The sequence below is a fragment of the Macaca mulatta genome, chromosome 6, assembly GCF_049350105.2.
Source record: "Macaca mulatta isolate MMU2019108-1 chromosome 6, T2T-MMU8v2.0, whole genome shotgun sequence".
Classification (NCBI taxonomy): Eukaryota; Metazoa; Chordata; class Mammalia; order Primates; family Cercopithecidae; genus Macaca; species Macaca mulatta.
The window spans coordinates 187,782,204-187,794,577 of NC_133411.1; the positions used below are offsets into that span (position 1 = coordinate 187,782,204).

At 43.3% G+C, this 12,374-nt stretch overlaps 1 protein-coding gene and 1 non-coding gene across 11 annotated transcripts in view; both read left to right on the forward strand.

Moving 5' to 3' along the window:
• The window catches only part of ZFP2 (ZFP2 zinc finger protein), a 71,224-nt gene that overhangs the window by 10,080 nt on the left and 48,770 nt on the right, over positions 1-12,374 (forward strand). For 9 of the 10 annotated variants that reach the window (XM_077937497.1, XM_077937492.1, XM_077937493.1 and 6 more), the window contains 2 exons: positions 8,332-10,136; positions 11,559-11,678. In XM_077937497.1, coding sequence (XP_077793623.1) covers positions 8,332-9,914 — 1,583 coding nt within the window. In that variant the 3' untranslated portion in view covers positions 9,915-10,136; positions 11,559-11,678. Of the gene's footprint in view, positions 1-8,331; positions 10,137-11,558; positions 11,733-12,374 lie in introns of all 10 variants that reach the window. The other variant, XM_077937496.1, reaches the window with a different exon arrangement.
• On the forward strand, positions 10,647-10,810 carry LOC114679196 (U1 spliceosomal RNA). Its single transcript, XR_003730867.1, has one exon. It is a non-coding gene; the product is annotated as a U1 spliceosomal RNA (small nuclear RNA).

The following is a 12,374-nucleotide window of genomic DNA, read 5'->3' on the forward strand; positions in this document are numbered from 1 at the left end:
ATTGAGAGCGTGGTTGAAGGACTGGGATGTTCCTGGAATTATCTCAGATTATTAACTCTAGCTCAAACCAAACACTCAACCTGTAGGCTGGGTGTGGTGGCTCATGCCTGTAATTCCAGCACTTTGGGAGGCCGAGGTGGGAGGATCACTTGAGCTCAGGAGTTTCGAGACCAACCTTGGTAACATAGACCCTGTCTGTGTTTATGTAACTTTAAAATAGAAAGAAAATATTTTAGACAAAAACCTACCCTTTGAACAGCCAGTGATGGAAAAACTTGCGCTCCCAGTGATAGGATTCTCTGGAACCTCCAGTGGCCTCAAAATGTACTTGTACAAAGTTACTTTCTTTTGAGCTGGACTCTTGCTCTGTGGCCCAGGCTGGAGTGCATTGGCGTGATCTCAGCTCACTGCAGTGCCCTCCTCCCAGGTTCAAGCGATTCTTGTGCTTCAGTCTCTCAGGTAGCTGGGATTACAGGCGCACACCACCATGCCGGGCTAATTTCTGGCTTTTTTTTTTAGTAGAGACTGGGTTTTGCCACGTTGGTCAGGCTGGTCTCGAACTGACCCCAAGTGATCTGTCCGCCTCAGCCTCCCAAAGGGCTGGGATTACAGGTGTGAGCCACCACGCCCGGCCTGCTTTGTTTCCTTACTGCGAGAAGCCATCTTGGGCAGGCTGAATTGTGCGGGGTGGTGAGCGGAGGGTTGCTCAGCAAGGTTTGCCGGAGCTGCGACTGCACTCAGGGAGGGCTGTCTTTTCCTCATTTGCACAGAATGCTGTGGGGCTTAGCAGCAGCCCTTATCACATGGCCTGGAATGGTTTTAAAAAGTGACTGCTTACAAGATGGAAGTGTGGCCACCATCTTGTAAGCCCTGTTTCATTTTACTTGTGTTTGTAGAGATGGAGGTCTTGCTATGCTGCCCAGGCTGTTTTTGAACTCTTGGCCTCAAGCAATCCTCCCATGTCAGCCTCCCAAAATGCTGGGATTATAGGTCCCTCAGTGCTCTGAAAATGTGGGCTCCTCTCCCGCTTGAGTGCTGGCTGCACATCTCAGCTTGGCACTGCCAGGCTGCCCACCACAGCTCTGGGGTGATCTCGGTTTATGTTCCCTCCCTAGCTTGGAGGCAACAGGGGAAGGGACTTGGTTGGCGGTGGTTGTGACAGAGAGCCCTTCACTTGTCTGTGGGCCTCTCTACCCTAAAGAGATGCAGAACCACTGTCCATCAGTGCAGTTGGCCCAGGGTGGGTAGCTGCCCGGTGCCCAAGATGGGGAGGGAGGCCCTGCCTGGGGAGGAACAGGAGGAGCTGGCAGGGGAAGGGAGGTCACCAGCAAGACAGACGGACTGCTGCTTATGGCAACTGCAGCTTCCTGGAGGTACAGCTAACGTACTCAGGGTTTTTGTTCCTTCCCCAGTCCAAGGGTAGCAAGGGCAATAGCACTGCAGTGGCAGCGACAGAGGGACTTCCGATTGCCTGTCAGTTCCACCTCAGAAACATGGAGCCACTGCTACTGGGAATCTTCAACCGAGGGGTGAGGTGGCTGCACTGCCGGCCTGAGGTGGGGGATCTGCCTGGTGAAGAGTCAGGGATTAGTGCTCACAGGGAGAGGAGACTGAGCTCCTGTCCGTATGGTGACTGTGGCATGCTGGAAGCGCAAGTGAAGGCTTCACTGTTTCTTCCCCAGACCGAGGGCAGCAGGTGCAGGACTGCCGCTGTGGCAGTGGCATAGGGGCTATCAGTTGCCTCTGGGAGCCCTTCCTCAGGGAAGCACAGAGCCGCTACCAGTGGGAGTACTCAGCCAGGGGAGGGACGGCTGTTCTGCTGTCCAAAGCCAGGGTCCCTGCCTGGTGAGGAGTTGGGTATGGGAGCTCACAAGGTAGAGAGACTGGGCTCATCTCCACGTGGTGGCTGTGGTGTACCAGAGGTACCAGCGTAGCGACCGGGCCCTGGGTTCCTTCCCCAAGCCAAGGGTGGATAGTGGTACCATTTCAGCTACAGTGGTGGAGGGGCTGTGGGTTCTCACATTTCCTCCTCAGAGAAAGGCAGAGCCACCTCCAACTGAAGCATTCAGGTAGGCTTGATGGTTGTGCTGGAGTCCCAGGTCAGGGGGACCCTGTCCAGTGAGGAGAAGTGGAAAAGGAGACCTGTGTGGGAAGCAGTCTGGCCACTTTTTGTGGGGAGGCTGTGTTCTTCTTGGAGTTCTGTTCCAGTCCCTAATCACTGTGCACCCTCCAGAGCCTGAGGGCAACAGCAGTGAGGGCTGTGGCACAGCAGAAGTAGCAGCCTGCCTCTCCCTTTGGGAGCTCTGACCTGGGGAAGTACAGAGTGCTACTGGCCCGGAGCCTAGGCAGGGCTGCTGTGGTCATGCTAGGGTCCCAGGATGATGCATATTTCGGCCTGCTTGATGGCATCCCTACATGGCCCTTAAGTTCTGCTCACTTTTCAAATATTTTCTTCTTTTTCTTCCTTAGACTCAAGTAATTTTAATTGTCCTATCTTAAAGTTTGTTGATTTTCCCTATGGCCTGCTTAAACCTTTTGAATTTCCCTAGTGAAATTTTCATTTCGGTTGTTATACTTTGAAATCCTAGAATTTCCTCTTGGTTTCTTGTCGTTTTCTTTGTATTGATAGTTGGATTTGTTCATCATTTCCGTGAGTCGTTCATGTTTCCCTTTAACTCTGAGCATCTTCATGATAGTTGTCTTTGTGTCGCATGCCACCATCTGGTCTTCTCCACAGATGTTTTCTGTTTATTTTGTTCTGTTGACTGAACCATACTTTCCTATTTTTTTATGCCTTTTTTTTTTTTTTTTGTCTTACAATGTTGTAACTCAGGATTAGATCTTCCCACTTCCATAAGATTTGCTGGGTTTTGTTTTGGTTTGGTTTTTGTTTTCTTGTTGCTATAGGGTGGCACTAGTCCAGGAATTAGCCTGAAGTATAAACTGTAGGTCTTCTCACATTTTTTTCTGAGCCCACGTCTTCCCTGGCCTTGTGCAGTGACTTTCTAAATTCCCCATGTGTGCAGTTGCTTTTTGTTTTGTTTTGTTTTGTTTTTGAGATGGAGTCTTGCTCTGCTGCCCAGGCTGGAGTGCAGGGGCGCAATCTCAGCTTACTGCAACCTCCACCTTTTGGGTTTAAGCGATTCTTCTGCCTTAGCCTCCTGAGTAGCTGGGATTACAGGGACCTGCCACCACACCTGGCTAATTTTTATGTTTTTAGTAGAGACAAGATTTCTGCATGTTGGCCAGGCTGGTCTCGAACTCCTGACCTCAAGTGATCCGCCCACCTCGGCCTTCCAAAGTGCCGGGGTTACAGGTGTGAGCCACCATGCCAAATGTCCTTATCCTTAAATGTCTGATTCCCCAAAGCAGAAAAAGGGGAACAGAAGAGGAAAAAAGTGGGTACTGTTCCTTAAATCCTCTGGAAGCCACATCAGGTCAGTGGGGATTGCAAAAATGGCAGCCTGGATTTGTGTCTGCATCTCCGTGACTTAAAGCAGTAATTTGCAGTCAGAACCCAGATCCCCGTTATTGGAGAACAAGGTCTTTATTGCCACTTTGGCCACCAAAGGCCAATCTAGGGATGCTAGTACGGCTTGAAGCCAGGAGATTTAGAGATTGGAGATGGGTAGCTGCTGCCAACTGAAATTAATTTCACTCAACTGGCCAGGCCTTCCCCTAGAAGCTTACAAGCCTTCAAATAGATTCCAGAGTTTCAAAATAGTTGTATCAGACAGATTCTGACAGCTCAGTTGTCTAGGTGGATAGATAGAACCTTGGTGCTTCCTAGTCTACCATCTTCCCTGACATCCACTTTTTCTTTTACCTTACATTTATTTTGCCCTTTTGGCATTTTCTGTCTTCAAGTATGTATGTTGTATGCCACCATCTGGAGTTTTGATGGGGAGTGCTACTGATGTCTACTGGGTAGCATACTGAGGACGAGGTCTTGCATGAAAGTCACAGTTATGACGTTAATTCTTATCATTTGGGGAAGAGATTTTGATAGGTTGCTCGTCACACATCCATCATTATCTTCAGCTACCCAGAAGGCTTTGTTATTTACTCTTTAAATGTACATTTTATGGCACTTAACCTCAGTGCCCATTTAGGTCTCTTCCAAGCATACTTGCCTTTCTTTTCTGTTCTAAAGCCTTTTAAAATAAACTTCCACTCCTGCTCTGGAAAGAAAGAAAGAAATATACATTTTGTCATTTGATAAATATTTAAATTTTCCACTTGGAAGTTTTTTTTTGTTGTTTGTTTTTTTGTTTGTTTTTGAGATGGAGTTTTGCTCCTGTTACCCAGGCGGGAGGCACAATCTTGGCTCACTGCAACCTCTGCTTCTTGGGTTCAAGTGATTCTCCTGCCTTAGCCTCCCAAGTAGCTGGGATTACAGGCATGCACTACCACACCTGGCTAATTTTGTATTTTTAGTAGAGATGGGGTTTCACCATATTGGTCAGGCTGGTCTCGAACTCCTGACCTCAAATGATGCACTTGCCTTGGCCTCCCAAAGTGCTGAGATTATGGGTGTGAGCCACTACACCCAGCTGAAAGTATGTTTTTAAAGTATGTATATTTTAGGACCTTGTCTGTGTGTGCTGCTTTTTTTTTTTTTTGAGCTGGAGTCTTGCTCTGTTGCCCAGGCTGGAGTGCAGTGGTGCCATCTCGGCTCATTTCAGCCTCTGCCTCCCAGGTTCAAGTGATTCTTCCTCTCAGCCTCCCGAGTAGCTGGGATTACAGGCGTGTGCCACCACACACAACTAATTTTTGTGTTTAGTAGAGATGGGGTTTCACCATGTTGGCTAGGCTGGTCTCAAACTTCTGACCTTAAGAGATCTGCCTGCCTTGGCCTCCCAAAGTGCTAGGATTACAGATAGGAGCCGCTGTGCCCAGCCTGTGTGCTGATTTCTTTGCAGAAATGAGAGGTTTTGTTGTTGTTGTTGTTGTTTTTGTATTTTTTTTGAGACAGAGTCTTGCTCAGCTGCCCAGGCTGGAGTGCGGTGGCCCAATCTTGGCTCACTGCAATCACCATTTCCCAGGTTCAAGCCATTCTCCTGTCTCAGCCTCCCAAGTAGCTGGGATTACAGGCATCCGCCATCATGCCTGGCTAATTTTTGTGTTTTAGAAGAGACAGGGTTTCAACATGTTGATCAGGATGGCCTTGAACTCCTGACCTCCCATGATCCGCCCGCATCGGCCTCCCAAAGTGCTAGGATTACAGGCATGAGCTGCCATGCCCGGCCCAGAAACCAGAGTTTTAAAATTACATCTTTCTTAGTAGGTATGGGCTATAAAAGGAAAAAGATTAACCCACTCACTCCTGTTACAAGGAAGGACAGAAAGTGGAAGAAAACTTCATTTTTAGTTTTGTTGTAGAAAAGTTCGAGCATATATGAAGGTAGAATAGGCTGGGCGTGGTAGCTCACGCCTGTAATCCCAGCACTTCGGGAGGCCAAGGCGGGTGGATCACGAGGTCAGGAGATTGAGACCATCCTGGCTAACATGGTGAAACCCCATCTCTACTAAAAATACAGAAACAAAATTAGCCGGGCATAGTGGTGGGTGCTTGTAGTCCCAGCTACTAGGGAGGCTGAGGTGAGAGGATGGCGTGAACCTGGGAGGTGGAGGTTGCAGTGAGGTGAGATCACACCACTGTACTCCAGCCTGGGCGACAAAGCGAGACTCCGTCATAAAGTAATATAATATGACTTCCCATGTATTCATCATCCAATTTCTTTCTTTTCTTTTTTTAATTTAATTTTATTTTATTTTTTAAGAGTCTCACTCTCTTGCCAGGCTTGAGTGCAGTGGAGCCATCTTGGCTCACTGCAACCTCTGCCTCTTGGGTTCAAGCGATTCTCCTGCCTCAGCCTCTTGAATAGCTGGGACTACAGGGGCATGCCACCACACCCAGCTAATTTTTGTATTTTCAGTAGAGACGGGGTTTCACTATGTTGGTCAGGATGGCCTCGATCTCTTGACCTCATGATCTGCCTGCCTCGGCCTCCCAAAGTTTTGGGATTACAAGTATGAGCCACCGCACCCGGCCTCTTTTTCTTTTTCTTTTCTCTCTTTTTTTTTTTTTTAAAGATAGGGTCTCTTACTTTGTCACCCCGGCTGGATGGAATTACATAATCATGGCTTATTGTAGCCTCCTGGGCTCAAGTGATCCTCCTGTGTCAGCCTCTTGTGTAGCTAGGACTGCAGACGAGTGCCACTATGCCCAGCTAATTTATTTTGCTTGTTTGTTTGTTTGATGTTACTGTATTGCACAGGCTGATCTCGAACTCGTGGGCTCTCCTTGGCCTCCCAAATTGCTGGGATTACAGGGAGAAGCCACTATACCTAGCCCATCACCCAATTTCAGCAGTTGTCAACTCATGGTCAATTTTTTTTTTTTTTTTTTGAGATGCAGTTTTGCTCTTGTTACCCAGGCTGGAGTGCAATGGCATGATCTTGGCTCACTGCAACCTCTGCCCACTAGGTTCAAGTGATTTTCCTGCCTCAGCCTCCCGAGTTGTTAGCATTACAGGCGCCCGCCACCACGCCCAGCTAATATTCGTTATTTTTAGTATAGATGGGGTTTCGCCATGTTTTCCAGGCAGGTCTCAAACTCCTGACCTCAGGTAATCCACCTGCCTCAGCCTCCCAAAGTGCTGGGATTACAGGTGTGAGCCACCACACCCGGCCAATTCATGATCATTTCTGTTTCATCTGTTCCAGTGATTATCTAGTGATTATCTACCAGGTGCCAATTCATGATTATTTCTGTTTCATCTGTTCCAATGATTATCTACCAGGACTGATTTTGTCATTTGTCATTTGTCAATGTCTTGAAAGATTTTTGCTTGTCACAGTCCTGGAGGGAGGAATTGTGAGGGGCAGGTGCTACTGATTTCTGTTGGGTGGAGATCAAGTATGTTGCTAAACATTCCACAATGCACAGGGCAGCCCACACTATCCACACAACTAAAAAATTAGCCCAAAATGTCATCTGAGGTTGAGAAATCCTTATCTATATCTTGTCTTAATGCACTGACATTTTTATAATGTTATTACATCCAAGAATAGGAGAAGTGATTATTTGTTCAGATGTACTTTAATGTCATTCATCAGATATGTCATTCAAGACTGGTATAAAATTTCCCTTGTATAGGTTTTTCGTATTACTTATAAATTTACTACTCTGATTCTTAGTATAAGTTAAGGCTATTGATTTTAATGTGTCAATTTTATATCCAGCTACTTCACTGAGTGAGTTTTATCATTCATTCGCTGGTCTGTTTTTTTGAGATGGAGTCTCACTCTGTCACCCAGGCACAATCTCGGCTCACTGCAGCCTCCACCTCCCAGGTTCAAACAATTCTCCTGCCTCTGCCTCCCGAGTAGCTAGGATTACAGGTGTGCGCCACAATGCCCAGATAATTTTTGTATTTTTAGTAGAGATGGGGTTTCATTATGTTGGCCAGGATGGTCTTGATCCATTCTCTGGACTTTTTAGTATTATATTATCTGCAAGTAGAGGTAGTTTTACTTTCTCTTTACTCATATGTAATTGATTTATATTGCCTGATTGCATTGGTTAATATGTCTAGTACAGTGTTAAATTGTAGGGAAAATAATGGGTGTCTTTGCCTTGTTCTTGAGCATTGCAGAAATACCTCTAGTGTATTTAGTAGGTACTAGCTTTAGGACAAAGGTCTATGTATTTTATCATATTGAGGAAGTATCCCTCAGTTCATTTTTGCTTGAGTGTTTTTATTGTCTGTGGTGCTGAATTTTGTTGAACATTTTCTCAGCATCTCTAGATGTATATTATTCCTTATATGCATTTAATGTACTATAATAAGTGCTATAATAAGGGGAGTGAGTTGTTGGAACTCAAAGTTAGGAAAAGGTACACAGAGGAGTTAACATTTGAACTGAATCTGAGGGATACAAAGGAGTTTGGAATGTAGGAAAAGGAGGGAAGACATTCAGGAGTATAAATAATTACAGGAATGGGGTAATATATGAGACCATCATAGGCTTTGGGTACCAGATTATATTTCCTAAATTCATATGCCTCCTCCTTCTCTAATCCCTCTGCTCCATTCTCTTGGTCACTCTTACACATTCACCTGTCTTAAATGAGTTTGCCTTATTCATTTGTTCACTTAGCAGTTCAGCTGTCATCCATTATTTTATATAGTGTTTTTTAAAAATTTTGTCCTCTTTTAGTCATATAGCAAACCCTTACTGAGATATCATTAATCCCTTCTACACATTTAGTCTCAGTCTATCACATGAATCATGGGCTGTTGCTTTCTTTTTTTCTTTTTTCAGGATGTAAGAGCACACCTAAAATGACAAAGTCAACTCAAACTCAGGATTCATTTCAGGAGCAGATGAGGAAAAGACTGAAAAGGGTTGAACACTGGAACTTCATACCAGAAAGACCTTGCATATATGAAGAGAAATTAAAGAAACAGCAGGACAAAAATGAAAATTTACAGATATTTTCAGTTGCCCATACAAAAATCCTTACTGTAGATAGAAGCCATAAAAATGTTGAATTTGGCCAAAACTTCTACCTGAAATCAGTCTTCATTAAGCAACAGAGATTTGCTAGAGAAAAAACTCCATCAAAATGTGAAATACAAAGAAATAGTTTCAAGCAGAATTCAAATTTACTTAACCAATCAAAAATCAAAACAGCAGAGAAACGCTATAAATGCAGTACATGTGAAAAATCCTTCATTCACAATTCATCCCTTCGTAAACATCAGAAAAACCACACTGGAGAAAAATTATTTAAATGTAAAGAATGTTTAAAAGCTTTCAGCCAAAGTTCTGCTCTGATTCAGCATCAAAGAACTCACACAGGAGAGAAACCCTATATATGTAAAGAATGTGGGAAAGCCTTCAGCCATAGTGCATCCCTTTGTAAGCATCTAAGAACCCATACTGTGGAGAAATGCTATAGATGTAAAGAATGTGGTAAATCCTTCAGCCGAAGGTCTGGGCTTTTTATACATCAAAAAATCCATGCTCAAGGAAATCCTAATAAGTATAATCCCGGTAGGAAGGCATCTAGTTGCAGCACATCCCTTTCTGGAAGTCAGAAAATTCATCTCAGAAAGAAGTCCTACTTATGTAATGAATGTGGCAACACCTTTAAGTCTAGCTCATCCCTTCGTTATCATCAGAGAATTCACACAGGAGAGAAACCTTTCAAATGTAGTGAATGTGGGAGAGCCTTCAGCCAGAGTGCATCTCTTATTCAACATGAAAGAATTCACACTGGAGAAAAGCCCTATCGATGCAATGAATGTGGGAAAGGCTTTACTTCTATTTCACGACTTAATAGACACCGAATAATTCATACTGGAGAGAAATTGTATACTTGTAATGAATGTGGTAAAGCCTTAAGTTCCCACTCAACACTTATTATTCATGAGCGAATTCATACCGGAGAGAAACCCTGTAAATGTAAAGTATGTGGAAAAGCCTTCAGACAGAGTTCAGCTCTCATTCAGCATCAGAGAATGCATACTGGAGAAAGACCCTATAAATGTAATGAGTGTGGGAAAACTTTCAGGTGTAACTCATCGCTTAGTAATCACCAGAGAATTCATACTGGAGAGAAACCATATCGATGTGTAGAATGTGGGATGTCTTTTGGCCAAAGTGCAGCTCTGATTCAACATCAGAGGATTCATACAGGAGAAAAACCCTTTAAGTGTAATACATGTGGAAAAACTTTTAGACAAAGCTCATCACTTATTGCACATCAAAGAATTCATACTGGAGAGAAACCTTATGAATGTAATGCATGTGGGAAACTCTTTAGCCAGAGGTCATCCCTCATGAATCATTATAAAATTCATACTGAAGAGGACTCCTTAAAAGCCGATATGCATGTGTGAAAACCTTAAACCAAAGCTCATCAGAGAATACATGCTTGAGAGTGATTTATTAAATATAATGACTATGAGAAAACGTGTACTTCTCACCAGATACTAAGTTTTAAGAATAAACTTTAGCTATATAATAACTATCGGGAAAGCTTTTATGCTTGTCAGTTTTTAAAATATCCCAAGACAGTTCACTGTTGCAGACATTGAAATTGGCCATTTGTAAGATAAAAGGTATGTTTAGAAATCTCTCTATATAATATATGCTATCTATGACATGCAAAAATGAGAACAGTCTGGGTGTGGAGGTGCTGAATTTTTCATTAGAAAAACAATTGTGTAAGCTACTATTATATAAATATAAGTATATTTATTACAGCAGACATTTTCTTTTTTTTTTTTTTTGAGACGGAGTCTCGCTCTGCCGCCCGGGCTGGAGTGCAGTGGCCGGATCTCAGCTCACTGCAAGCTCCGCCTCCCGGGTTCCCGCCATTCTCCTGCCTCAGCCTCCCGAGTAGCTGGGACTACAGGCGCCGCCACCTCGCCCGGCTAGTTTTTTGTATTTTTTAATAGAGACGGGGTTTCACCGTGTTAGCCAGGATGGTCTCGATCTCCTGACCTCGTGATCCGCCCGTCTCGGCCTCCCAAAGTGCTGGGATTACAGGCTTGAGCCACCGCGCCCGGCCCTACAGCAGACATTTTCATTGCAAACAAAACAATTGGTCTTAAAAATATATGCAATATATACTTACCTGGCAGGGGAGACACCATGATCACGAAGGTGGTTTTCCCAGAGCAAGACTTATCCATTGCCCTCTGGATGTGCCGACCCCTTCAGTTTGCCAAAATGTGGAAAGCTCGACTGCATAATTTATGGTAGTGGGGGACTACATTCGCGCTTTCTCCTAATATATATATATACACACACACACACACACACACAGTATTAGAGCAAAGGACCAAATAAGAGATGAAAACTAACTGAACTACCTCTTAGTGTCTGGAATTTACCTTTTCCTGACCTATTGTCAAACTTCATGCATGACTTTTATTAAAAAAAAAAAAATCTGTTACCTTCTTCGTTCTAGTCATTTCCAAACATCTAATAGCCTCCCATATTTGCTACACATTTCCTAGTTTTGTTTTCAGAAGTTTTTCTTTATTGTCTTGAAGTCATATTTATTATGAAACCATACTTGCTATGCTCTGAACAGTAATGTTAGATAGTTTAGGTTGAAGCATTTTGTTTGTTGAGGCAATCACTTCAAGGTTAAAGCTATTAATATTTTTTTAGTTGGCTGCAGATGAAATCCTAATTGTTTAAAGAGCCTATCACTTGTGACAATTTTCAAAAGGAATCAGTTTATGACCTCATAGGGTTTGTTTTCCTCATAGGGTTTTTAAGGTTTCAGACTGCAAAGGAAATGCTTTAGAAATAATTATAAATTTCAAAACTGATTTACTTAGTAATGTTTGTTTATGCCCGAGTTTGGGCCAGATATTATCCTGAGCTCTAGAAATTTAATGAAGAAAGAAACAGACCTTAAGTCACGAATTGAGTGGATGGAGACGAGAAGGTTAAAGGGAATAAGCAAATTATTATGTGTTAAAGGGGTTTTCACAGGTAAATAGTTAAGCTATGATACTGTGTTGCAGAATACAAATGGAGAGATTTGCATGGGATGCAGAAATATGGAAGACTAACCAAGCAAACCAGGAGAGACCAGCAATAGTGTCCCAGAGACCATGATGTCTGAGCCCAGTTTTGGAAGAATAGTAGGTATTCTTCATAAAGTGAGATTCTAAATAGAGAGAACCACATATGCGAAGGTATAGTATGGGTGGGTAACAGCATACTACATTTGTGGACAATACAGGAAGTAATGAAAAAAGATACTAAAGCTTGAGAAGAAGGCAGTGGCTAGGTAACAAAAGGTCTTACTTGCCAAACTAAGGAATTTGAATTTTATTCTGAAATTTAGGGTACCAAGTATCGATTTTAAGTAATGGAACCTGTATTGCACGAATGTGTAGAAGATGAATTTAGGAGATTGAAGATTGCTGAACAGACTGAAGCCTAGAATTCAGCCTCCAGTGATGAGTGAAGGAGGCTCTAAGCTTAAGCAAGGATAGTCAGTGAAGAATATGTTGCACATGCTAATGTAGTAAGAATAGATAGGGCATAGTTTTTGAAATCAAATAATTGGGGAAGGTGATTGACACACAGGGTAGATTAACTGCTAGGTTTGTGCCTTAGTTACCTGGATAGATGGTGGTGTGATATGCCTTGTAGGCAGTATGGGGTAAACAGTTTGATTTTATACATGCTAAATTAGTCATCCAAACCCAAAAGGTCAATTTGAGCTGGATGGCTTGAGTTAGGAGTACTTAAGATATAGTTAGTAGTGAAAAGCTTGGCACATGTAAATTGACCATGAGAATGTATAGATTGAAATGAGAAAGGGATCATGG